At 42.8% G+C, this 27,186-nt stretch overlaps 1 protein-coding gene across 9 annotated transcripts; it reads right to left on the bottom strand.

Annotated features, from left to right (window-relative positions):
* Positions 1 to 1,140: 1,140 nt before the first annotated feature.
* On the bottom strand, positions 1,141 to 26,365 carry HNRNPH1 (heterogeneous nuclear ribonucleoprotein H1). Of its 9 annotated transcripts, none has more exons than XM_075131255.1 (16): positions 26,200 to 26,359; positions 25,224 to 25,329; positions 20,739 to 20,813; positions 16,434 to 16,469; positions 10,577 to 10,711; positions 9,509 to 9,664; positions 9,166 to 9,309; positions 6,782 to 6,920; positions 5,562 to 5,740; positions 5,298 to 5,369; positions 5,085 to 5,224; positions 4,848 to 4,983; positions 4,342 to 4,425; positions 4,155 to 4,205; positions 2,682 to 2,768; positions 1,141 to 1,917 (listed from the first exon to the last, which is right to left on the bottom strand). In XM_075131255.1, the coding sequence occupies exons 2-16, from the start codon at positions 25,270 to 25,272 to the stop codon at positions 1,799 to 1,801; spliced, it is 1,602 nt and encodes a 533-aa protein (XP_074987356.1). In that variant the 5' UTR covers positions 25,273 to 25,329; positions 26,200 to 26,359; the 3' UTR covers positions 1,141 to 1,798. The 9 variants fall into 9 exon arrangements, with proteins under 9 accessions (XP_074987356.1, XP_048718010.1, XP_048718011.1 ...); XM_048862053.2 differs by having other exon boundaries at positions 5,085 to 5,218; XM_048862054.2 differs by having other exon boundaries at positions 5,085 to 5,197.
* Positions 26,366 to 27,186: the final 821 nt, after the last annotated feature.

Genomic DNA, 27,186 nt, shown 5'->3' with positions numbered 1-27,186 from the left:
AGGGGAAAGAGCCATTGGAGGGTGCTAGAGGGAAAAACTGATAGTAGCATGCACAACAGAGGTATGATAAGGGTGTGTGGTAAATGGGTAAGATTACAAAACCAAGCCATCCCAAATAAGGTCTGAAAATATGCTCTTGGATCTGAACTGGTTGCTATTCAAAGAAGAGCCCTCCAATTATATTCCCTGTTGGTGGTAAGGGAGAATGGCCAGGTCTGATAGAGCAGACCCGATCCTGATGCTGTGTTGCTGTTTCCTTTCATGTACATGTTCAGACTGTTTACAGGTCACGCAAGTTTGAGGCTAGTAAGAGAATAAGCTACTGGGGAGGTGATGATAACTCACTACTTAAAGGAGAGGAGGGCCTTAGCCAATGAGTTTCCTGCAAGATAGGCCACAGTTCAATTGGAAGTTTACATTTCCTTGGGACACAACAGTAAGGTTTTAAATCAGCACACCAAGTTTCAAGCAGCTGGAGCACTTTCCATACTTAGCAAGTGGTTTTTGCTCAACCAAGATTCTGCACTTCAAAAGGTCTGCAGCAGTACAGAAGAGACATCAGTTTCCAGACTACCTTCTCGGGCAACAGTGGACATTTCAAGATGGGATGTAGTTATGCCATAGAACGAGGAGCTCATTCAATTATCAGCTCTACTGTTTGTCTGAGGTCCCCAATAATTATTCATACATTAAGCACCTTCTCTAGTTCTGAGGGTAAAGTTATGTGCTGTAGCATAAGGCCATGTAGACACAAGCTTGACACTCACTACCATGAATTTTTAAAAGCAGGTGTAAACACACTCAGGCAGCACCAGCTAGATAAAGAAATAGTAATAGTCACTTGCCAGAAACAAGAGAGTCTTTTCTAGGAGTGCAGTACAAATGGACCACTTTTCAGGTTTGGCATACTACACTGTAATTTTAAATTTCATCACCTTTGACAGCTCATGCAGCACTCCTAACATTAGAACTAGTACAAACAGGATAGTAAGTACAATATTTATGCTACTGGGTGGATGTTAGGACATTAACATTCTTGCACATACAGATGCAAATAATTTTATTACAACCCCCCACTCATTGTCGTCCCCCCCTTGTAGTTACAAAGAACGCTGAACGGGATGGAATATTAAGTGAGAGTAGTTTTTAAAAGGAAGATTTATTTAACAAGTTTCACTTAGCGCAATACACCTAAAAAGGAAATCACCATACAATGAAAGATTAAATCAAGGCCTCAGAATTTTATACGAACACCAAGACCAAAATCCTAAAGTAGCTGTATCACGTCTCAACATGTTTCCCCATTAACTTAATAAAAAAAAAAAAAAGCTTAAACGTGCCTTACAGGATATTAAAAGAAATAAACTAGAACTAACATGCCAAATGTTCACTTTGAATCGCAGACACAGCTCCTATATTTCAGTTTACAAAAAAGCATGTTTTTCAACATGCATTCAAAAACAGTGTTGGATGTAATGTGGTATAAGAGCAACATTTAACATAATTGAAACAGCTTTAACCTAAATACGCTTACTGCTTAAATACGCTCCTACAACAAAACTAACTTGAGAAAAAGCTGAAAATTGTTTAACAGTTATAGTCCTTACTCAACTTGGTTATTACATCCTAAGTGAATGTTTTTCTTCCGTGTGTTCAAAAATACTGAACCTGAAGTTTTAAAATAATCCTGATTTCACTTACAGTAAAGCATAAATCACAAGCTTGTATTGCAAAACTGTTAAACTTAGTTTTTTGTTTTGTTTTGTTTTTTTAAAAAAAAAGGTTGACCAAAAGTCAGTTACATTCCCCAGCCAGCACTCATATTGGACATGTTGGACATCCCGCCCATTCCATTCACTCCCATGGACGCACGGTTCCCACTGCTGTAGTAGCTACTGTTCATTGCGCTTTGATTACCTGGAAAAAACATCATCAAGCAGATAAGTGAAGTGTTCCAGCTTATTGCCAGTACAGGTGTTTTGTTTTTGTTTTTTTTTGGGGGGGGGGGGGGGGGAGGGAAGAGGAGAGATTCAACTCCACCCCTTTTATCCTTAAGTGTCCACTTGAGACTCAAATCCACCCACCACCTTGCACATACTCTGATGCTACTAAAAAGACAAACCTTCCAGATATTTAAAATGTAAGTTGGTGCTGTCTTTACAAAAAAATCCTGCAAGAGTTTTCCAGGTCTTTCAATGAAATAAGACTAAGTCCAGACACTACAGTTCTAGTACATACTGCTTTTATTTTGGGAAACAGCAAGACTGGTTTCCTTTTCTCACACTGCTATAACTAGTAACTGCAATGAAGTTACTCCCAATTTATACCTGCGAGAGAGCAGAAGACAAGCCATAAGCTTGTTAGTTGTTGTAAAGTGTGGATTTACTTTGGCTTCTGTAGTGTATCTACATAAGCAGAAAAATCCAATTTCCCAGCTTCTTCATATCTCAGAAGATTTCATCTTGGAAAGCAAATTTCCCCTAATACAAGTATTGAGACTCATACTTCAAAAATTAGTGCCAACAATGAAGCACTATTTTAAGGTGGTGCTGTCTATTAATCCTACCTCCTTTGTCCTTACATCTAGACAGCACATTGTGTGTAAGGATCTCTTTGTAGGAGTGTATCCGACGCCCACCTAAGGCTTTAAAAAAATTTTTTTTTTTAAAAATACATCTTACCATATCCGCTCATACTGCTTTGAGTGCCATAGCCAGCTCCATAACCCCCACTCAGCTGCTGATTAGCACCATAAGTGGATTGGTTTCCTTTCAAGTTAAGGAAAAGAACGTTAACACCTTGACTGCCAAAAATCTGTCCAAACAGATCTATATACTACCTAATCATGAAATTCCTAACAGATATTAGCTTTCATGGTGCCACATATCTGGTCTATTTAGATACCACTGTGCTTAACTATTTTTTCTGGGTTCTCACTAGTGGAAGTGGCGAAGAGCAAGGTATTTGTGCTCATGTGCTTCTGATTCTTATGGTACTTAATTTGTTTTTTCAACCTAACTTAAAAATAGAAAGGTTGTATCGCGCTCTAACCTATTTCACCAGAAGAGCATCAGTTCACTCACTGCAATAAATCATGTCTGAAGATTTAAGGCATTTAAATATTCCTCTCAGCTACAAGTGACAAGAAACTTTAAATGGGGTGCTAGATTTTACATCCCCACCCACAAATGGCCACTATTCAGAAATGCAATGGAGAAATTTACTTCTGACTTTTACTGCGTGGTAAAAATCCATAACGGGATTTTAAAAAATTGTTATGCAAGCCAACTGAGACACCTCGGATGTCCTCCAAAACAGCACATGTGCTTTCAGAGGCATGGAGGAAGTCAATACCAGAACACCTGGAATGTCAATCTTCCAGATAGTATGAGGCTTGTTCCTAATCTGAATTTGTATGCACCACATGGGAAAGTTTCTATACTTGTACGAGAACTTGGTAAACTGAGACAGCAACAATTAAAACTAATCTTCTTGTAAAATAAGCTAAGTTCTCAATTAACTATTTAAGCTATCTTTGACGAGCACAATCTGATACAGCACAGTACCTCTGAAAAACTTTACAGTTGAAATTATGACATTTGCTTTTAAAAAAACAGACAAAGCATTACAGTGTTCAATCTCATTCCACAATCAAAGTACTATACAAGCATCATCTCCACACACACACACACCCCACCACTTTAAGCTCTTATCCTAAGAGACAGTAAAGTAAATTTCAAGAGGACTATCTACTTTTGCACATCAAAGTTTCTATGGCCATCTAAGGGGAAACCGTTTCTGAATAGCAGTAACAGGTTTTAGTTTAACTTACAATGGACATTTCATATTTTAATTTGGTAATTTTAGGTTTGTTATAATGTTTTAGTGTTGATTTTTCAAGTTTTAGAGTGGAGCTTTGTTGCTCCCTCTTTCCAAAGAGGCTTCACTCATGAGATAAAGTGTCAGTTTAAAGTTTGATATACCCTCTATCAACACCTGGTCTGGAAAAAACAGGACAAGGATAACTTGCATCTCCCATGTCATTTTTGTAACACCACACTCTTAGAAAGCATTCATCACCACACTCTTCACATTCAGCACAATTTACTTAACCTAATTAATTGTTCGAATGTATTCCCAAAAGGTTTATATACCTGGCAATGTGCTAGTGTTCCAATCTTGAACTACCCCTTCCGATTCCTTGACTGTGTGATTAAGACAGAATGTTGAATTTCAGTTTTTATGCCAGGCATAGAATAAGCAGGAGCTGTATAAAATTAGCCAGCTTTGTTAAATACGAAGTGTTCGAATAAAAATTTAGTTAAGACTATTCACACATACCCATTGCTCCCATCATTTGGCTGCCATATGCACCACCACTTCCTCCTGCTGTAGAATTCAAGAAGAGTTCTACATATCTGTGTTCTGAAAGGAAAAGCATGTTTAACAGAGTATTGAAACATGTACTGGACATTAGGCCTACACATGATACAAACAGTGCCTCATTTCAATTTAAGATAGTCTAACGCCAAACTTCCCTTAGACAACTGGGCTAACTAATTTCTACAGAATCCATATCCAATCTGCCTCGCTGTGAGGTCACTCCGATAGAGGATGTGAATGATTCAAATATGTTACATGTTATAGTTATGACTTAATCAATCTGTATACCAACTGACAGTCTTGTCTCAGGTAAGAACTATTCTCCCATGTTAGAAAACAGATCAGATAATTTTTAATACAAACTCTCAGCATGTATGTTTTAACTTTTGTTCAGAGCATATTTTGGTCATTGATTTTAAGATGAGGGAGGCCCATAGTTTTAAGAAAAAGATAGGCAAACTTACGCATATTTGCTTTGTCTTTAGACATGGCGGCCACAGCATCCTCATGAGTAGCAAACTCAACATCTGCCTCTCCAGTCACTCTACCATCTGGTCCAATTTCAATGTGGACTCTTACAGGGTTCAGAGGTGAGAAGAACTAGGTAAAAAAAAGATATGCACATAAGATTGTCTTAATGTGGCAAAATATTGTTGCAAATTCAGGAGAAAGTACTTGTTGCACAAAGTATTTGAACTCACGTTATAAATATCGTTCTCTGTAGCTCTGTAAGGTAATCCTCTCATGTGTACGCAGTGACCAGTTGTGCTTTGGAAAGTAGAACTTGCATCTCCATATCTATGGTCAGACATGCCTGTGGAGAGAAGAGTCCATTCTAGATCTTTCAGATGTATTGAAAGTTAGCTTTTATACATATTAAAAGTTGTTTACCACCCCCATTAAAGAAGTCTCACCTCGTCCAAATCTATCGGAACCAAAGCCATAGCCATCACTATATCCATTGTAGTCATCATAGCCTCCGTAACCTTAAAACAGATAAAATACATATTAAAATGTGTTCCCTAAACCATGGAAACTAGTATGTAAAATACTATGGAATTATTAGCTTCAGTTTGATTTTTCCATGAGTTTTTATCCATGCACTAATAGGTATGAAGCAGTATAACATGCAACGTAAATTATGGTTTTAAAATAACGGAAAGTCGTAGTATACATACCTCCACCATAAGCTCCACGCCTCATTCTTTCAAAACCACTTCCTCTACCAAGACTGTTATAGCCCCTTCCAACACCAGGCCTGTCATAAGGACCTGGCCTCTGCATGGCCAGTAATTTGCGGGGAGGATCATAATGAGTGCGCACTTCTGCTCGACTACTCTTGAAGATTTCAATGTACCTAGGATGTTTTCCGCATAAGAAAGACAGTCAGTCTTTAATTCCCCACATAGGAATATTAAATCAGTATAAATCAAACTAAAACAAGACATTCTAGTCATAGCCTTGAAACTGGCATACTATTTTAAGCCAGATTTCTTTATATTATACAGGCAATGACAAATTCTAGTCAAATACTATTTTACTTCCAAAATAGTGTATTTTCAAGAAATTACAATTAATGAAGGGTTTATAGGCTCCTCATACTTCACAGTATCCCAACCTTAATGCTGGGGGAGCAAATTAAGTCCCCCCCAGTTTAAATTTAATCACATCTGTCAAGAAAAAAAAATAGGAGGGAGACAAGTCCACTCAACTCAGCACTTTCAAATTTTGCTCATGTGGCAATATATATTAAGAGGATTAAAAACCTAGTCTCCACCAAGATTTTAACCCATCAGAAGTCCACACACACAAAAAAAGCTTTGCATGTGCTAGTCAACCCACCCTATGCTTCAGTAGTTCAGCATAGGAAAAAGTGCATGCTTCAATGAAAAATAGTCACAAGTAAAATAGAATAAAAAACCCTTTGTGACAATTTCTTGAAAGCTATGCTTATTACATTGAAGATTAAATACAATAAGAAAATTTGTTACATTTCAACTTATAAAAACAAGTTTAGAAATTATCACATTTTCTTATGGTAATAAGGTACTATGTGCGTCTTTACAGCTAGAGACATTATTAGTGCTACTTGAGAAGTTTAAAGCCATAATCTCTCAACTTCTGTCAATTTTTAAGCTATCAATTTTACAGTTTAAATACCAAATATTAGAGTAAATTCAATTAACTTAATTTTCCAATTTTGTTTTGTAGTCTGAATAAGTTTTACTAAGTATGTGCTATGTACACATGAAACAGTACTTTTATTTTACGTTAGAGACCAAAATACTAGACTAAGATTTAATGGTTTATGGATCAGTCCTTTAAGAAGAGAGAATATGGATTTAATTAGCATTTACCATAAGAAAAGTGACGTATCCAACCAACCATCCATCCCCACCTGTGCCCTATTCTCTCCTTGTGTTTCTTTAGAGCCTTTTCAGCTATTTCCTGTGAAGCAAACTGCACGAAGGCCTCCCCCGTACTCCTCCCCTGGAAGTCCACCGGCAATGTTATCCCATTTGGCACGATTTCCAACCCTTCAACCCAAGGACAAATAACCCCAGTAGGGGGCAATATTAACATCACAAGCCCAGTCATGAATTTTTCTTATAGCTTTAAATACACCAGAAAGTTAATACTTGTACGTGAATGGTATGCTAGTTCTAGATTAGCATTCTAGCAGAAAGCATGTCAACATGAAATTTCATGATTACATACCATTCAGTTTACATTCTTAACCCATCCTGCTGTGCAGAAAAAAACCTTTACTTTGTAGCAGTAAAAATCAATTTTCATCTATTTAGTGCAGGGTGTGTTAAGAAGATGACAAGTTAAATAGAGCCTCTTAAGAATACTTTACAGAATTTTTCAGTCTGATGAAATTCACACAACTTAAAAATCACAAAAAAAACAGTAAAAATAGCTTTACACAGCATCTTAGTAAGTATTTACTAAAAGTAACATTAATGTAAAACAATGATACTCTTATGTAAACATTTTAAATCTTGCTAAATTCAGTATTAATATTTGTAGAGTACTGCTTCACGAAGAGAAATTCATGAATTATTTCAGAAGCGTTAATTGCTAAACTGAAAGCAGCACTTTGCATATTAGGTACATGTATACAAATTCTATCACTGCTGCTCATAAGTTGTTAGCCACATGAACAGTGATATCAGTGCATTTATTTGCTTTAAAAAAGGGTAGTGTTCAATACATCACTTTGCCAAAATACACAAAACAAATTTAGTTGCATTCTAATCAGAATAGTCATCGATTTTCAGTCTACATTAAAAACAAAAGTCCTTGCTAATTTTATAACAATGTTTCAAAGCTTTCGATTTAATTGTTATACATCCTAATATTCAGGTTTATAACTTAAGCATAAGTCACATTTAGAAATTAATACTTTCTGCTTTAAAACAGACATGTTTAGGCCCACTCAAGATTTGACTGTATGCATTTGTAGATATTCCAATTCCCAAAACAGGAAGTCAACATTAGATACAAATTGGCAAGAGTTTGAAATCAAGTCCGAGTCAAGTCATTTTAATCTTTACAATTCAGTCTGAAACCCTAAACAAACTTCATAAAATACTCATTTAATGTGAATGAAATGAAATTGAACTTTTGTACCACAACTACTCTGTACTTAAAGACCAAATTACCGTACAATATTTGACCCTACAAGTCATGTAGATCAGTACTTGAGTTCAGGTTTCAGAGTAACAGCCATGTTAGTCTGTATTCGCAAAAAGAAAGGGAGTACTTGTGGCACCTTAGAGACTAACCAATTTATTTGAGCATGAGCTTTCGTGAGCTACAGCTCACCTCATCGGATGCATACTGTGGAAACTGCATAAGACATTATATACACAGAGACCATGAAACAATAGCTCCTCCCACCCCACTCTCCTGATGGTAATAGCCCATACACATTGTAAAGAGAGTGGTCACTTTGGATGGGCTATTACCAGCAGGAGAGTGAGTTTGTGTGTTTTTTGTTTTTTTGGTTTTTTTTTTGGGGGGGGGGGGGGGGGAAGACCTGGATTTGTGCTGGAAATGGCCCAACTTGATGATCACTTTAGATAAGCTATTACCAGCAGGAGAGTGGGGTGGGAGGAGGTATTGTTTCATGGTCTCTGTGTATATGTCTTCTGCAGTTTCCACAGTATGCATCCGATGAAGTGAGCTGTAGCTCACGAAAGCTCATGCTCAAATAAATTGGTTAGTCTCTAAGGTGCCACAAGTACTCCTTTTCTTTTTACTTGAGTTCAGAAATTTTAAACCTAAATTAGTCTTTCCACCTTTAAAAATTCCACCCATTTTACTGAGTCTAGCAATACAAAGGCTCAACCATTTTTATGTGCTCAACTGAGCAGCACGTGTGGAATGGCTAAAATGGTAAGTAGGAATTATCCTTCAATTTTTAAGTATCCACTTTAACTTTCAATTCAAAGGACCAAAAAAAAACAAAAAAACAAAAAAACACAAAAAACCACAAACCTTGATTTTTCTATGACAAGTAAAACAAACTTGTGTAAGTCTGAATTACCTAGATAACGCAAAATTTAACTTAGGTCGATTAAGATATTTAAAAGCTTTTAGCCCAAATAAGAGATTAAATTTAGGATTTATTTGCACACATCAGAGATCAATATAATCTAACACACTAACTGTGGCACAGTTTGGCCTGTTGAAAGCATTAATGGGCAAGAGCTCAGTGCCACTGTGATTCGCACTGACCCATAATGCTACAGCTAATACTTATACCCCACATACCTGAAAAGAACTGTACAATTTCTTCTTTGCTACAGCCAAATGGGAGTCCTCTAAGACGTACAAAACCATCATTAGCAGTATCAGGGCTGTTAGGACCAGTATGCTTCAGAACCCAATCCATTTCAACGTTGTTTGACTTGAAAACTGTAAGAGGCACTTAGAATTAATGAATTTTGGAATGCTGCATAAACCATTTTAAGTCATTTGCCATTTGAGAAGCTAGTCAACTGGTATAATCTAAAAATTCACTTAGATCAACTTACATGCATTTAAACACCATGAGTTACAAAAAAGTGAAGTCAGTACAAACATTTAATCAATTACTAGGCCAATTAAGTCAAACCTTCAACATATCTGTGTCCCATTGTTTCTCTGTCTTTCTTCAGTGCCAATTTCACATCATCTTCCGTTTCAAGTTCAACAAAAGCTTCTCCGCTTGGTCTGCCTTCTCTTGTATAGATGAAACGGATACCTGAAGCTCCATTTTGAATTTTGCATTCTAGGAGAGAAACCCAGAACAGTTTTGTTCCAACACTCAGTTGTTCTACAGCAGTGATTCGTGTTTTTTTTCCCCCCCCCCTGAAAGTATACCAGTTTAATCCTAAACACATATCATCTACCATAATACAAGATGCTGGTTTTCCTTAACCGAATTTAATATTCTTAGTATTCTTTTAAATTTACCATTGAGACTGAAAGCCATCAAGAGATGGAATGGAAATCTTCCCTACCAGCATACCTTGAACAGAAGGCAGTCACCACCCAAGATAAATTTTGAGTTGTGAAAGAATCCAGACTACATCCCTCTTACAGACCTCCAAAGACCACCATACTGTTAGGGTTTATTTTTTTTTATTTTTTATTTTTCCTTTTAATTGGAAATACTCAGTCTTATTTAAGATGGGATAATCATTCTTGCCATCTGAACAAATCAATCTGAAGTCTAGTAAACCAAGAGTTAACTAGTTGCAATACGGGACTTAAAATCTGCTCAGTTAAGCATAAGTAAGGACACTCTTTCAAGCAAACACCAAACCACATTGTAAACCATCTCTTATAATAGGTATCAAAGTGCAAAAGGGCTAGCTATGTGTTCAGTTTAAGCATCCAATATATAAATTACAGCAAGCAATTAAATATAAGCACTTCAAAAAAAATCTACTTACTTTTAGTAGGGAGGGTCCTCTATACTGATTTCCCACACTGTACTGCTCTTATCTTACAAAAGAGCTGCCCGGGGATGGTGCCCTGACTCCCCACAGGACCTCTCTCTACCTTTATCACCTCCTCTGTGATCTCTAAAGCTTTTTCCCCGGCTTTCCTCGCTTGCAGATGGACGCATGGAACCCGCCCCTCCCCCACGCGGCCAGCTGTTCATTGCGAGCGGAGGGGCCGCCTCAGCCTCACTTACCGGAGAAGAATCGCTGGACCTCCTCGGCGGAGCAGGACCAAGGCAGCCCGCGCACCTTCACTACGAAGCCCTCGCCGCCCTCCGTGTTCAGCATCATGCTGGAAGCAAGACTCGGCTCCGATTCGCCTTCCGTCGCTGCGAGAAGACAACACGTTGAGGCGGCGATTAAGGCCTCCGCCCGCCCGAACGCGGGTCACTCCGCCTTTCCCACCGCTGCTCCCCTTCACCAGACCACCCCCTGTCCCGGGCCTACACCCCCACCTCCCCCCGCGTGGCCCGGGGCAGCGCCTAACCCCCCACCACCCCCCGCGGGCGCCGACCCTCCCCGCACGCACACATGGCGGCGCTCCGCGTTGGCGTTAAGGGTCCGAGCCTGATCCTGTCCGGAGATCGCCTAGTCCCGGTCAGGCAGCAGCAAGCGGGTGAGGTTGTGGCGAGGGCGCGTTAGGAAATGGCGGCGCGTGCTCCCGCTTCCGTTGGGCCGGGCTCTGCCGCCGCACAAAGAACACAGGTCCCAGCCACCGCCCCGGGGCAGCCGACAGGCCGGAGCCCCCTGCGCTGCACAGCGCCTGCTTTCCCGCTCACTGCCGGGAGGATGGGGGGGCTTGAGGGTGGCTAGACGACAGCGACCAAACGGAGACCTGGGGTCAGCACGCGCTGCTCACCACCAGTTTGTAAACTGCGCGGCGCCGTGACTGGGGATGGGGCCCGGGGCGCATGCGCATAAACAGACCGTGCTGCGCATCTGCAATACGTGCATGGCTCCCCCCTTTGCGAACCAACTACGCATGCTCTCCAGCATCAACAGGCGCCGTCGGCGCATCTACGCGCGCCCCCGGTCGGCACGTATGCGCGCCCCCGGTCGGCACGTATGCGCGCATGTGTTTCCTCCCTGGTGTTCGCCTTTCTGGGGTAAAGAAAACCAGGGGCCTCAACCCCGTGCAGCTAGTGTTCCCAGGCTGCGAGCACGCGCAGTTTTCAGCACAGCTACACTTGAATAACCCCAACCGCTTCTCTTATGGTGCACGCGGCCTCGCGGTGCCCGGAGACACGGTCCCTGCGCTGGGCGCGGGCTCGGACAGCCCCAACCAACGCCCTGTCCGCCCACTGCCCCTAAAGGGCTAGGGAACCAGCCAGCACCATTCGGCCGTTCCCTGACCCTCCCCTGTCCAACACAAGCGGCAGGCCGAGCTGAGCGTGTCTGAGCCCCGCTAGGCGGGGAGAGAGGGGCACTCATCTGTGGGCTCTAGCGCTTCCCAGCTCCAACGACTGCTGACTTTCCCACCCCGCGGGAAAGAGCCTGCTCGCTTCACGAACTGAAATCTCCCTTGTGCGGAAGAGGAGAGTAATCAAGAGACATGGATCAAAGCCACCCGAGCACAGAGAGCAAATTACTCTGCCCAGCTCTAGATTTCACCCCGAGTTTCCCCACAAGAGTCAACCCCACTTACACCAGACAAGCACATGTATTTAAGATGGCGTCTACACTAGCCTTTTTTTTTCTTTGGGGGGGGGGGAGGAATGACAAAATCCATTATTGCTACCACCAGTTTACCTTTACCAGTGGTAACTGAAGACTGGGGGGAGGAAGGGAGGGAGGGAGGGAGGCAGGCAGGCAGATAACACAGCCAGGGCAGTCTAGGCATAGGGCACCAAGTTTTAGATAATGGCAGAGGGAGACAGGTCTGTGGATTGGTTGGTGAGTGGGAAAATTGAAGCTTCTGGCTCAGACCCCATGATTCCCCTTCCCTAGACTGTGGAGCCTGCTGCAGTGTCTCCCCCTGCCAAGGGCCAGTGCCTCAGCCCCTCCAACCCATCACTTACAAGAGTGTCTGAAGGTGGTATCCACAGAGGGGCATATCAGTGAAATAAGGTGACCTAACCTCCCTGCCCCACCATGAGGGGGGCACAGGGTTTAGACTAGTTTCATTCAGGGCCTGGAAGGGGAGATTCACCCTGCTTGCAAGGTGGCAAGAATCCCACAGGGAGGCTGAAGGGTCTTCCCCTCCCACCTTAGCAGAAGGGATCTGGGTCCCCCCCCACAAGGGGAGGAAGGGTAATAGAGGGAGCAGGACAGGCCATGAAGCTAATGCTTCAGAACACCAAATGCTGCCAAAAGCAGCATGGCACTTTGCAGCCAGCTGCCAGGCTCCAGCCCAGACAGGGTTGCTGACTGGTAGGGTCAATCACTGAGACCCTGCTACTGCCTTGATGTAACTAGGGCCTCCAAGCCAAGGCTTTACATCAAATTGCACGTCCTAGTTCATGGTTCAGCACCCAGGCACGCCTGCCCTTCAACACCCCCACTCGTTCCAGGACAAGACTTTGTTCCTAGTCATGAGTATTTAACCCTAGCATCACTAGGAATAAAGCTCTGCCCTTGAGCTCACTCTCACTCACACACAGTCTTCTCGTTCAATCGTGGCATCAGTGAGGCTGGTTAGTTTCCCCAGCACAGTGCTGCAACATTTAGTTTACAGACACCACAAGAAAGGTGGCAAACCCCAGGCAGCACTCACATTCAGTGTGTCTATTACCCTTAAGAGAGAAGCAGGGGAAATAATTGAGTGGCATCCATTAGCACTAAATTTCTACTATCAGAAAGTAATGGCATTGTCAGGAAATTGCCATGACTGGAACAAGCATTTACAGTTTCACAGAGAAAAGATTCTTTTCAGCCTCTGACTACTCAGTGATTCCTTCTACAATAAGAAAAACATTTGTACTATGGGATTTAAATAAGATTCACACAATGTGAGTCCTCACTTGCTGTATTCCTCTGTTACTGACCCAAAACAGATAGAGATAGTGTAAGTGGCAACCTGGCTCCTCGGCCCTTCTGTATTTAGCTCTGGTGATCTTGCAGATAATGCTTGATCTCAACTACAAATTCTCCCAAATTCCACCCATCTCATTCTCAGTTGCTCTGTTCCACATACACAGCAATTGTGTGTTCTCTTCCCCTCCACCCCCAGCTCTTAAGAATGCAGCACTGGCAGCATCTAAAGCCCCACCTCCATTTTTAAGACGATTTCTAAAATGGTGGCAACACAGTTCTTGGCTGCAAATGTAGCTAAGGTCTGGGTTCAGCACCATTCCAGCTCCACCTACTGACAGTGTAAATAAAGCAGCCTAAATTTATGGTCTTGTGAACAGAGAAGTGCTACAAATATTTTATTCCTTTTGCATGTAAGAGAACAGTTACAATAGTCCCTACAAAGTCAGTGACAAACGCCTTCCATGGCTTTTAATCCCTGCTCCATATATTAACACACACTGCCTTCCAAGCGGTTCCTAACACCCTTATGAAACTGAGCATTTCCCAGCAGTTGTAAAAATCTCACTATTCAAAGCAAGTGCTGCATATGCCATCTAATTGCTTCAAAGAAGTTGTTTTAGTGGCACTTGTGTAGTGGCAAACATTGTAGACAGTAACATACTATTCGGAGGATACAAATTAAGCAGAGATTCTGATTAGAAACATTTCATATACCTATCAGTAAAAAGATTTGTAAGACTTAAAGTTGCAGACAAGAGGACAATTAAAATGGAGGACTTTGATTTCCAGATTTGTGAACTTTAAGTGCAGTTTTAACAAACTCAGGCATTTTAGAACCAATTCCTGTTTGGTCTGCTTATTTATTCACAGACGTTTCAGATAATGTTTAAAACTTGAGAAAATCCACAGAATTTTGCCAAACAAGAATAAAGGAGACTGACTATCCCTGGTTAAATAGGTTTGCAGCCAACAGTATCCCATGAGTTCTATCTTATTAGATGCTAGCTGTCATTTAAAAGCCTCTAAAACCAGGAAAAGAAAGTAACTGTTGTCTTTTCCCAAAGCAGAAGGTTCAGGGTGCAATGAAAAGTTATCCATTCAAAGGGAACTGCAGTTTCAAGGCTGCAGAGCACACCCATCCACTCAGTGAATGTTTTTAGAGAGGGGGATCTGGGTTTGTTGCATACTTATTACAAAGATTCCATAAATGCTGAAATAATGACAATGTTACAGAAACAACGGTCAATTCTTGCAGTTCTCACACAATGCCACTGAAATAAATCACGTTAAACAGATAGCATCCAGAACACACTTCCTAAGTAAGGGGGAAAACAAACCCAGATTCTTAGTCTCCTCAAACAAAAATGTGAAAAAGTTACAGAGTGCTCAAATGCTGCTCTTAGGAACTCCCCCCTCCCTCTCCTGGTACAGTGTCTCAGAAGAGCGGAGGAAATCTATTTCAAATGTTGTACAACAAGCCCACAAGATCGGTTTACATTTTTCAGACTTCTGCCTACTTAAGTAGGGTTAGAGCACAATTAAAGCATGTCTCAGCTAAGCTTTGTGAAGCAGAGCATCCTTTACTGTTTGAGAGATTGGTGTACAACAGGTAACTCAAAAGTTGCCTTGTCTTGGTGGCTAAGTTTGATAGAGTTCAGTGATTAAACAATGTCCGGGCATGGGTAAATGGGGCAGTTGCCTGGAATAACTATTGTGCTTTAAAATTTACACTAGCTCAGTGGTTTTCAACCTGTGGTCTGCAACACCCCTCCTCCCCCCAATTCGAAAGGGGTCTGCACCTCCATTTTAAATTTTTTAGGGGGTCTACATATGAAAAAAGGTTGAAAACCACTGCTCTAGCTTATCTGTCAATAGCTTCCTCACAAGACAGACCCTCATCTTCATGTGGTGGGAATAGCAATAAATCACATGTCTAATCTATTCTCTCCTCTTCTGATCCCATTGACCAATTTAGAGTCTGCTGAATTTAGCTGTGAACTGTAAAAGCCTTTTCTTGCAAGGAAGCTTTTGCAAACAAACTAACAAGTGTGAAAGGCCCAGTGAACCTGTGCTGTGTAAACTCAACCTAATGAGTAATGAATGTTGATAAAAAGCGAGACTAGTATACATCATCATACTTGCAACTCTGCTATTAAGAGGGACAATATGCTGCTTCCTGAAGACTAACAAAAAAATCGCAGCAAGCATTTTTGCCCACTTATGCAGTACTATGTAACACCATAAGGGCATGTCTACACATGTATTTATTTGGGAATAGCTACTATGCTTAAGAGTTACTTTCAAGTGTAGACAATCTCAGGTAGTACAGTTATGGGATACATTTCTAACAGTTGTCCATCTGATGACCTGTGCTCTCTTAAACATGCTATTCTAGGTTTTTTTAAAAAGCTTTTTCCAAGCAGTTTATAAAATTTCTGCTACTCCTAACATTGGATTATAAAAAGTGTTTTTTGTTGTAGGCATGTGTTTGCTTCCAATCAGAGTCTGGAAACATCAATGAAACAGAGTGAGTTATTTATTAAGATGTGGCTATGCACTAGTCTGAATCAGACAGTTGAGTGGCTTTATCTACCTCTGAACTACACCTGAGGTACAATTACTTATCAATATCATGCAATAAATAACCATTTCTAGATGCTTCTAAACCAGAAAAACTTGAATTGGTTGCCATTTCTTGTAAAACAGGAAATATAAAATAGTCATGCTCATCTCATACAGTCTGACCTACATACTTCCTTTCACTCAGGGCTATTTAAGTTATTACACTTCAGGCAACCATGTAGTAATTTTAGGTATTTTGACTATACAAGATCAGATAGAAACTGAACTCTTTTAATTTGTTTTGGGTTCAGCACATAGATTAAGTGTTAGTAAATATAACAAACGCTGTGAAATGGGTGTGAACAGAGAGTTTCAATATTTAAGAAACACCAGGATATTTTCAACACTTTAGTATTATGCTTTGTCTCCCCTACCCCTGACATTAAATTAATGGCTAGAGGCAGATCAGGTTTTATTTCATTAAAATTAAACACTAAAATAGATGTGGCCACATACCTTTCTCAATCTTCCCCGGGAAGGGGTATCCCCACCCTGAAATTAAGTAGATGGAAATGATGAAATTTTAATTTGCTTTTGGGGGAAAAACAGGTTGTCATATCATTGCTCTGATACCATTACTTCATCTGCACAGTGTATCTAAAATGTCTAAGTCCATCACCACTAATGTGACCCATTTCTTGCGGCCCTGCATGTGGCATTGAGCCTATGCAGTCTTCCCAGGGATTTTTGCTATCCAATATTTTCTGCAGAAACCAACCATTTGCTTAAAGAATATTCTTAGTTCTTGTCTGAAGACATTCCATCTTCAAGAGTTAGAGTAGGAAAATATGTTGTACATAATGACTAAAAAAGTGCTTGTTTGCAGCATTTATGGGGTCCAGTAGTTAATTTTAATACTGAAGTGACTCCTTGACACTAACATTGCAGGATTACAGTGAAATGGGGATACAATTGTTAGTCTAAAACTAATTGGAAGCCTGTGCTAATTTCAACAAAATTCCACACAACTTGAACTACTCTTGTTGATGGAAACATGTGGTTTTGACCATCTGACACCAGGTGGTAGGGTTTTAATTAATTTGAAAGACTAAGCAAACAGCATTCTGAAAGTTAGTATTCATAATGTTACATGAATCTTAACCTCTAGAGGAGAGGGGGACGGACAGCTCAGTGGTTTGAGCAGTGGCCTGCTAAATCCAGGGTTGCAAGTTCAATCCTTGAGTGGGCCATTTAGGGGCAACTGGGGACTGATCCTACTTTGAGCAGGGGTTGGACTAGATGACCTCCTGAGGTCCCTTCCAACCCTTATATTATGATTCTATAAATCTAGGACACTATCCTATTATACTGTACTTTACACTCCAACTGAGACAAACCCAAATATGTACACTTATCAAACTAGATTTAGAAAATAAAACTAAGCAAGCATAAGGACAGAACACCAGTGCACACTTACAGACAGCAGCTAGTCTCCAGTTCTTTCACACAGACTAATTATTTCTAATCAAAACTCTCCTTTCTGAACTGCTATTCTGATGTCAGCAAATTCTATATTGTTGCCAACATTCACCACTGTTGCTAAGGGCCCAGGACTGTCATAGAAAACTTACAGTTGTGGGTTTGAGTCATTTGGTAGGTGTAGTATGCAACAAAATAAAAAACCCTATAGTTATACATCTCTAAATCCATTTTGGTGAAGAAACTTGCACTTAGTGGGTTCTCAAACCATTCACTCAGTTGGGGAGGGAGGGGGAACCAAGGGGGAAAAAAAAATATAAAAATCACTGCATGTAAACTAGTCAGGGTCAGTCAGTCTGAAATCACTTAAACCAGGCTAGACTGCTTGAGAAATGGATTTACATACTAGATATCCCATTCAAAAGAAATCTCATCCAAGTAAAATGGAGGACAATGGAAAAAGTATTTGGGTTTCTAATTTGGATGGTCTTCAAAAACAGATGTTCCTACAGTATTTATGTCTTAGTGCACAAGAATAAAAAGCCTTCAAGAGACAAGTCTGGGAGCTTAAATTCATAACTGTTAGACACTAGAAATCAAGGACTCAAAGGTACTGGATTTATGGCTCATTACAACCATCTATGACCCCCTAACCTTCCTTTGTCCTAGGACTGCAGGTTTGTTAATTGGGCACTTCACCTGGAGTAGGCTCTTACATGTTAACTCCTTATGCTAAACAATCTTGTATTTAGCTATGTGACACTGAGTAGCTGCTCCAGACCTCAAGAGCTCTGTAAGTTCAAAAGCTTGTCTCATTCACCAACAGAAGTTGGTGCAAAAAGAGGTATTACCTCATCCTCACTGTCTCTCTAATATCCTGGGACCAACACAGCAAACAAAAATAAAAAAGGAAGCCTGCTAGCAAAAAGAAAGTGCCTAAATGGTGAACAGATGAAGAAATGCAATTTTAAACATCTAATTCATTCGTACTGCAAGTAAAGATAGCTGTTAAACTGTGGCTTGACATTTCAATAATCTGTTTTGACAGTTAATTTAAAATTTTTTTGTAAGTTATCAATGCATTACTTAATTGAAGTGAGCATACTTGAGCTATTAAGCTAAGATGTTTAGTGTGAAACATGATCAATGTTGTGAGAGACATACTACTTTGTTTACTCTTGCAGATATGGTGGAAAAGCAGCAGATGAGACAGAAGAGGAGCAAGGAACTGAGCTGGAGAATTTGGAAAACCTCCACTATAAACATGAAATGTGGCTTCATGAAATGACAATCAAGTTAAGACCCTTTCTCTTGTAAAGGAACATGGTGGGATACTTAAGTGGCTGAAGCAATTTTACTCTAGAAGTCCCAGAGATAGTACTGACATTAATTGAAATTTAAATTTAGCATGGGACTGACCGCAACTAAAAAACAGTTCTGCTGGGAAGAGTTTCCACTTACAGAATGCACTTAGCAACTTCTCTTGCTTTCAGCTATTTTAAGTGTTCAGCCATGTCTACACTACAGCTCCCACCAATACTAATCCCAAATAAGTCAGAGGGTTTTTTGGTAAATATTCCCCAATTTACACCTGGTTTGAAGTCTACACTAAGAATTTCTGTAGATTCAGGGTCTCCCTTTGGCATTTTGGTTTCATTTCCTTAAGTAATGTTTCACTTGAGAAATGAGAGGCCTAAATGGGAGTGAAAGATTATCGGCTCAGAGAATAAGGTCCCCTCATTTCTGGAAGCAAAGATAGCCCTCAGCATGTAAGCTGCAGCAGTTACCTACAGTCAAAAATCTGCCATATTCATCCAAATGAAACTTTCAACTTTAACTTTCAAATGGGCTGTAAGCGAAGTGTCAGCTTTAACTATTTCATTCTGCAGCATTAACATCTAGCTAACATGCTTACCCAGTGAGGTGTGGGGCCTTCAGCTAATGGAAAGGCTGCAACTTTTAAAGTTGTAATCAGAATGCTTTAAGATTTTGGTCCTTCCCAGAAGTCCAATTCTCTACTGCTGCTCCCTTCCATAAAGGCTGGCTGATCAGATAGTTGCTTACCACACAAATTCTAGTTATGATATGGGCAAGAACCTCTGATCACATTTAAACAAACACCACCCGATTATATTTGAACTAGCGTTTAAATATTAATCCTAGTTTCAAGATAAGCAGCTGGGGAGCCAGCCATCAAGCCTCTGCAGGATTTATCCCTTACAACAGCTTTCACTATAGATTGATGTGGGAGCTCTGCAAAAAGTGTCCAGATTCCCTAATGATTTCTGGAATCTTTAGTTTTATTTATTTGGCAGCTAAAGTTTTAGAATTGTGTCTAGCTGGAAGGGTGTTACATTTTTCTTTATTGAAGCTTGAAATCCACTGCTAAGGGAGGGGGTGGGGAAGGGGGTGTATTGGCATATGCTTAAATCCTTGGCTACTGGCTGAAGTCCTTGTCTTTTTTGCAGAAATTGTTGCCATGACATGTATTTGCTGGATGTTTCTGATGGGTTAGCACTCAGAACTCCTTTTCAGCTGAAATCAAAAAGTCACTTCAGAGCAAAATAGCAATAGATTCCTACCCCTTAAATCCAGCAAGAACACATTAAGACTGCACTAGTCATAACATCTACACTCCCAAGTGTAACTTAATACAGGGTGGAACTCGTGACCCAAATATTTCAGCAGGAGAAGGGAGTGCATCCTATACTGTGGAATTTGGAGAATGCTTAGTCTGTCTGCTCAGGTTTCGAGTGATGAGGGAAGACAAGTTTCCTTGTATTAGTTTACTGAGGAAGGCTTAGTTTCCAAAAGCAAGTTAGAATTCTGGTTCAGGTTTTCTACTATGGTACTTTGAATCTGTTTCCTGTTAAAGGAGTGTGCACGCGCGCGCAGGGGGGGGGGGGGGGGGAGGAGGGAGGGAGGAGAGAGAGAGAAACTAGTTATTAACAACCTGTTACAGTCAGTTCCAAAGGTAAAGTACAAGCTCCACAGGTTTAAAATATTGCTAGCCTGTGGGCAACTTGTCTAGTTATCCAAAAAAAAAAAAAAAGCCTTCTAAATGCCAGGATTTTTTAAACCCTTTGAAGGGGTCATTTGCACCAAAGCAAGCTTTACAAGTGCATCTTACTATATACACTAATCCATTTAGCTAGCAAAGGAAGACAAAAGATATCAGCATTTCAAGAAATCTCCCACTTTCTCCTGAAATTAGGACAGAATGTGACAATTGTTCCACAGAAAGAGGTTTCATAGAAGAGACTGAAAATAAGTTTTCCCTAGCGTGATAAGCTCTTAAAATAGAGGATACTATTGTCAGAATGCAGAGTGACCAATACATACCTGCATCCACAGAAGTCATTCCTTGCGACTGAATTAAATTTTCTCTAGCTAGGTCATCAGGCTCAGCATTAACATCTAACAGAGAAAAATGTGACAATTCATGCCTTTTCTTGCTATTGTTTCAGTCTAGCTGCAGACTATGACAAATCATACCTGGAAAAGGACCTTCACAACCAGAAAGGCTACCAAGTTTAAATAGAAGTTTATATTTTGCTAAGAGTATGATATGGACATTTCTATTTTGTAGGGTGGATTTTGACAACCTCAAAAAAGGTGCCCGTTTTACAGGTTAAAGAAGACTTTAAAAATGATGAGATTAAGCAAAAGTACTGAAGAGCTACAGTAAGCATTAGAGTCTTGTTAAAGGAAATGGCTTACAGTCAAGGGTGAGTGTTTGCTCAAGCAGGAAGCAAGCAACCAAGACTTGTCAGTCTAAATAAACTGTTGGGGTTTTTGTTTTTAAATGTAAGGCCATACATTTAAAGTTGCAGTGTCTGTTGGTTTCAAGTGTTGATAATTTGCTTTGGGGACAATGTTTAAAACTCAGTTTCAGTTATGACTTGAGTTTGATTCCATGTTTTAGTTATAGAAAAAGTGTTGGCATTAAAACTGTACATTAGCTGTAAAGGGATGAGAAAAGTCTCATGCCTACAAGCTACTACTGTCCTTAAGACTCCCCTTTGCCACAAGGCTACAGAAACCTTGACAATGGTGATAATTTGTATAGCGAACGCCATACCATGCACCCCCTTCAGTGCAGGAACTGTCTGATTACAGTACTGCTGTACAAAGTCTACCACAACAGGACTGGGTTCCCTAGATGCTACAATAAATAGTTAAACTCTTGGGATTGTCAGCATTTGTTCCCTTGATATTACCTTCTCGCTTCATTTAAGGCAGATACTGGGGAGAAGACCAAAAAAAACCCCAAGAAATAGGATCAGTTCGGGTCTCCTCTATACAAGGACTGTGACTGATTAGCCAACACCACCCTCCATTAGATATTGCTTATCAGATAGCATTATAAACACTTAAGTAGCTGTCTGATGATCGAGGCATTACCTTGTACAGTTTGGGGAAACAGACTAGAAAGGTTAAGGGCATAACAACTCTAGGTGACTTCAATGGGAACATGGATATTAAGCACCATAAAAGTTGGACCTTACGGCACTGACTAGGAGGAAAATGCATACTCCTTCCCATCAAGCTAGCTCAATTGAGTTAATTTAAATTTGACTGACACTAGTGTCTTCAGTTTGCTACCTACACCAGATAGCCAGAGCTAGTTTAATGACTTCCCCCTCTACTCTTAGTTAAGGGGTAAGTGATTTGCTTAAGGCTACACAGCAAACCAGTAGCAGAAGCCATACAAGATTTATCATTAATACCAGGTCTTCTCCCAGTCCCTTACTTTAAATGGAGATGATGCTGCCTCCCCTATACAGGATTATTAAAATCAGGGTTTGGGGGGGAGAGGGATCCTTAGTGGAGATATGACCAAGGAACCTCTTGACCAAGTGACCGACTTGCACCAGAAAGGCGTCATCTACACTGCCAATTGTTTTTTCCCCACCCAGAGAGGTAACAGTGATATGTATCTTGCTGTAAAACCTAGTGGAGACAAGCTCCCTATAGCTTTTACTAAGATAGCTAGGCAAGATCAACACTATACTTGCTTAATCTGTCTCCACTAGGATCTTACAAAAAGATACTTTAATGTGGTGATAACCATCTACAACAATAACCTTGCATGTTAGGCAAGAATCCTATACCATATCCCATTGTTCTCCCCCCTAGTTTAAGAGCTACTTTATTTTCATATTCTACTCTCCCACCCTAAAGTCAAGCCCATTTCTCATTTTAAATATATATCTCCAGCCTTTCTGTATAGCCACCTAAAAGCCCCAATACTTACTCTATCCAGCATTCTAAATATTGGATTTTCCCCTCTCCCTCAAACACACATCCTGCTTCTCCTCTGGGAGGATCAGGAGGGCATTACTGTTACTCATTTAGGATAGACTTCATGGAAATCCACTCAAGTGCAGTACCAAGTTATAAATGCTGTGATATAAAGCAATCTATCACAAATAGAGAGGGGCATTTCAGGTCAAGGGTGTATGTACAGGTAGAGCTATGTGTGGAAGTTTTCACAGTAACAAGTTTTGTTCTTGTTACAAACTGTTACAAGATTTTTTTTAAACACTTCAATCCTATAGATTTCTTAACAGGTCAAAGCTTTTTGAATTCCTAATGGTTTAAAGATTAATAAGAATGATCAGACTGTTTGAAATTTTAAAGAAACTTTTTAGGAAACCCAAAGTCTAGACTACTGTACATAACTAAATTCAGTGTATTCAATGATATAATATTACTATTTTTAAACTCCTGATGTTTGCTATTCAGGCCTTGTTAATTTTAGCCCCGATTCTGCATCTGACCATTTTCCTTTTCCCCTAACTCACCCATCGATCATAAAAGTCCGTTTAAGCCTCAAACTATGCCTCTTGTAACAGACAAACTAATGCACTGTTTTTGCAAATGCCCCATTGTCATGCCACACAAAAGTTAAGGTCTTCTATGTTGGGGCAGACAGTACTAAGGCTTGGTCTACACAGCACTTTTAACTGCAAGCTCAAGCCTGGGGGGGGATGTGACCCCACCCAACATACCTTTCACCAAGAAGAAAAAAGTGCAACATCCCACATCACTACCTCCACTCATGGGGGGTGGTTTAATTAGGCCAGGTATCTCACCTTGGCATAGAGTGGGTACATAGGAGACCTTACAGCAGGACAATTGCAGTGTTACAGCTCTGCTGTTGTAACCTCCTTAGTATAGGCCAGCCGTTCTCAAACTGTGTATCCCAGAGCTGGCTCTAGCCTTGTTGGGGCCTGGGGCCCCAACCCCCGCACCTGGGGCGGAAGCCAAATCCCAAGGGCTTCAGCCTAGAGCAGCAGGGCTCAGGTTACAGGTCCCCCACCTGGGGTGGAAGGCCTTGGGATTTGGCTTAGGGCTAGGGAGGGCTCAGGTTTCAGTCCCCTGGGTCAGGTCATGTTTGTTGTCAGAAGGGGTTGGGGGGGTGCAATGAAGTTTGAGAACCCCTGGTGTAAACATAGCCTGATTGCCCCTCCCACCACCCCCCCAATGCATCTCCTATTTAATGGTAGGAGGTACACAAGGAGTGCTGCTGAAGCACTCACTTTCAGTATTAGTTGCCATCCCACCACTCAAGGGACTCTGAACAATGGTTCCAAACCTCTTCTGTAATTGTACTAGAGTTCCAGTCAACTGCGTTTAGGGGGAAGCTAGAATCTCAGGGCACACTCAGTTGCCTAAGAAACCTGCCAGCGTGCTATATGGTTGAACCCAAGATAGGGAACAGCAGAGCACCAAGGCACAAAAGGTGAGTTCATCAGTAAGAACTTCAGATAAAGGAGTGTTGCAGCGGGGGTTACCAATCGGGGGAGAAAAGTTAACTATGGACAAATGGCTGACAACCCAGAAGCTAGAAAGTCATCAAAAACCTAAGATATTTCACAATTGGCATAGTTTAAGCAACAACTTTACTACTTTAAGCAACAACATTTATGGCTTCCACAAACTTCTGCAATTAGTTTCTGTGTTACGGAGTCAATATTTCGCAATATTTATGCTAATGACTAACTGCATACATGAACTAATGACTGGAATTAATATTTCCACCACAATGAACTCTTAAACAGGTAGCCTTCTATACTGACACCCAAGCAAATGCTATTGAATATTTTTAAAGCATACAGAAAGCTTACTGAATAATGGCAGAGGTGTGAAACGGCCAGCACTCTTCTAAAAATGCAGGAAATAAACGCAAGGAGGGCTAACAAAGACAGATGAACTCTACGGGCCTCTTTTCCCCCCGCCATTCTCCGCATGGGCGGACACAACCCAGCAGACTGGCGACTCTCGCTTTACTCTTAACTAGGGCTCCCGATTACACCCGAAACTACTCCCAAATGCGTGAATAAGGCTCATCTTGGGAGCCAGGTAGCTCTCAGCAGGCGGGGAGGAGCGTGGGATAGGGCAGGGGGAGTGAAGCGGCTTCCGCACATCCCCGGTGCCAGGCACGGCCTAGGCCACAGCGGAAGCCGCGCTCCATTATCGCGGCGGCGGCCTGTGGGCCGCGCCACGGGCCTAGCGCAGAGACAGGGCCGTGATCGGGGCCCATCCGCCGCAATCGGGGGCGGGGGCGGACTCAGACCGCCGATGGGGGGCCCCTTCACACGGGGGGTACGTTCCCCAGCCGGCTGCCCCACTCTTTTGTGCGCCACGAGGCCGGGAAGGGTGGGGGGGGGGAAGGAGGAGAAGGCCGCGGCGCCCTGGGCCGCCAACCCGCCACTTCCGGGCTCGCGCGGCCTGCGCGGCCCCCAGGCTGGGCCGATCCCCGCGCGGCCGCGACTCGGAAGGTTCTGGAACCCGCGCACGCGGCGGGTAGCGGATACTCACCCAGGCCGGGAATCTCCCCCTCGGTCTCCTCGCTGCGGAGAGGGTCCATCTTGTCCACGCGCTCACGGAGAGAAAAAAAAAACTCGGCAGGCGGAGGGCTCGATCACTAGACAACGAAGGCAGAGGGCGTCAGGCTACCCCCCACAACGGCCTCCGCTGCGCTCGCGCTTTTCTTTTTCTTTTTTTTTTTTTTGGTTTTTGTTTTTCCCCCTTCCTCTGTAAGTATAAATCAGTTTCTCGCCCGACCCAGCCCCAACGGCTCTTCTACTTCCACAGGCGGGCGGCTTCTGGGCAGGGTTATAAATAGCTGGTTACCGAGTTGCAGGATTGTGACGTCAGACTAAATAACCCCGCCCCTCTCCGGCGCGGCCAATCAGTCGGCGCCCAATGCGGCGGCTCAGTACAGCCGAGAGGCCAAAGGCAGCCCCTGGTGTAAAAGGGCGGCAGCCCCCCCCCCCCCACAGACGCCAGGGCAATTCAGCAGCGCCGCGCTGCACCCGTGGAAGGGGCCAGGCTCTGTGGAGAGCCGGGGAAGGGGCAAGAAAAGCAGCTCGGAGGGGGGGGATCGGGGGCGGGCCTTTCGCGCCCAGCCGTCGGAGCTAGCAGGCGGGCCTTCTGGCCCCGCTCAGCCCGTCCCTGAGGAGCCGCGCGCAGCGGCGGCCAGTCCTTCAGGCAGCGGGAGGGACAACGCGCCCCCCCCCCCCCGCCCGCACAGGACTGTTATGATCCGCAGTCCGCCCCCCCCAACATGGCGGGGGCCCCTGTGAAGCGTTTCCACACAGCCCGGGCAATGGCCGTTCTGACAAGATCGCAAACACTGGGCGGGGGGGGGGGGGTGTCACTCAAGCCGCTCGGCGAATTTTTCCATGGAGAAAATGGGGAGTTTGAAAGAGGCCGCTTCTCCCCCCCCCCCGAGCGGCCAGGCCTCCCCACACCGCCGGCAGCCAGACACACGCGTGACCGGATCCCCGCAAACCTGACAGCGGCGCTCGGTCCCCGGCGTCCCGCAGACGGAGCGGCTACTGCCCACCGAGGCGGGCTATATAACCGGGAGGGCACAGACCCACTATGGCCGCAGTCGGTCCGGGGAAAGCGGCTGCGTCATGTGCTTTCTGGCTCCGCCTTCCGGCGTCCAGTTGCTTTTGCTAAGGCCCCGTTTGCATCGGCTGAGGAACTTGGCGGCCTGTGGAAACAGCTGGGGCGGGGGGGGGGAGAAAGAAAACAGCCGGGCTGCCTCCACTCATAGCCTCGGCTCCATCGGGGGAGAGGAAATGGGAGCCACCCTCCGCCTCAGGAATCAGCAGCAAAATAGTTCAAAGGAACGGAAGCAACTGCCACAAAATTGTCTCGCACGCGCAAATGGGAGGTGGGCTGCGCATTTTTTGAGGGGGGGGGCTGCCCGATTGCAAATGGGAGGCGTAATGCGGGGGCGGCATGAATGCAAATAAGGGAGGAAGGGTAGAGGCGGCTCACAAAGGATTGTATTAAGATGTAGCCCACGGCCATGGGGACATACTTTGTATTTATATTACGACGGCAGCCACAGGCTACAACCAGAATCGGGGCCCTGATTTGCCAGGCATTGGTCATACAGGAAGGTAGATGTGGTCTCTATCCTGCAGAGATTGCATGGGATGTAAATCAGTAGTTTATTTGGCCCCTGATGGTCTGTGATGCTAAAGCAGAACGTGACAAATATTTTATTCTTAGACTCCGGTGAGGGAGCTGTGCTAAAATTGGGGACCGCCACCTTGTCATTTAGGGGCAGCAGGCAGGTCCAGTACTAGACTGGGTGAGGCTACATTCGGGAGAGGGAGCATCATGGAGCCCTGTTTTGGAGGGCTGGTCCCTGCTCTGTGCTGCATTGTAGGGGGATTTAGGGGTGGGGCTGTCTTATCTGCCATTACACAGACTGACTGGCCATTCTTCTCCCCGTGCAACAGACAGACAAAGCAACACAAAG

This window comes from Caretta caretta, chromosome 8 (assembly GCF_965140235.1).
Source record: "Caretta caretta isolate rCarCar2 chromosome 8, rCarCar1.hap1, whole genome shotgun sequence".
NCBI lineage: Eukaryota > Metazoa > Chordata > Testudines > Cheloniidae > Caretta > Caretta caretta.
The sequence above is the reverse complement of the archived record's forward strand: the minus strand, read 5'-3'. Positions and strand labels throughout refer to the sequence as shown.

What these genes read in the sequence shown, in the direction of transcription:
- HNRNPH1 (XM_075131255.1), bottom strand. Translation starts at nt 25,272, where the DNA reads ATGGACCCTCTCCGCAGCGAGGAGACCGAGGGGGAGATTCCCGGCCTG. An exon ending in CCCGGGGAAGATTGAGAAAG is followed by an intron (nt 10,712 to 16,433) that starts GTATGTGGCCAC and finishes GTCTTCTCGCAG; the next exon opens with CGACGGAAGGCGAATCGGAG. An exon ending in AAGCAGTATGAGCGGATATG is followed by an intron (nt 1,918 to 2,681) that starts GTAAGATGTATT and finishes TGTTTTTTCCAG; the next exon opens with GTAATCAAAGCGCAATGAAC.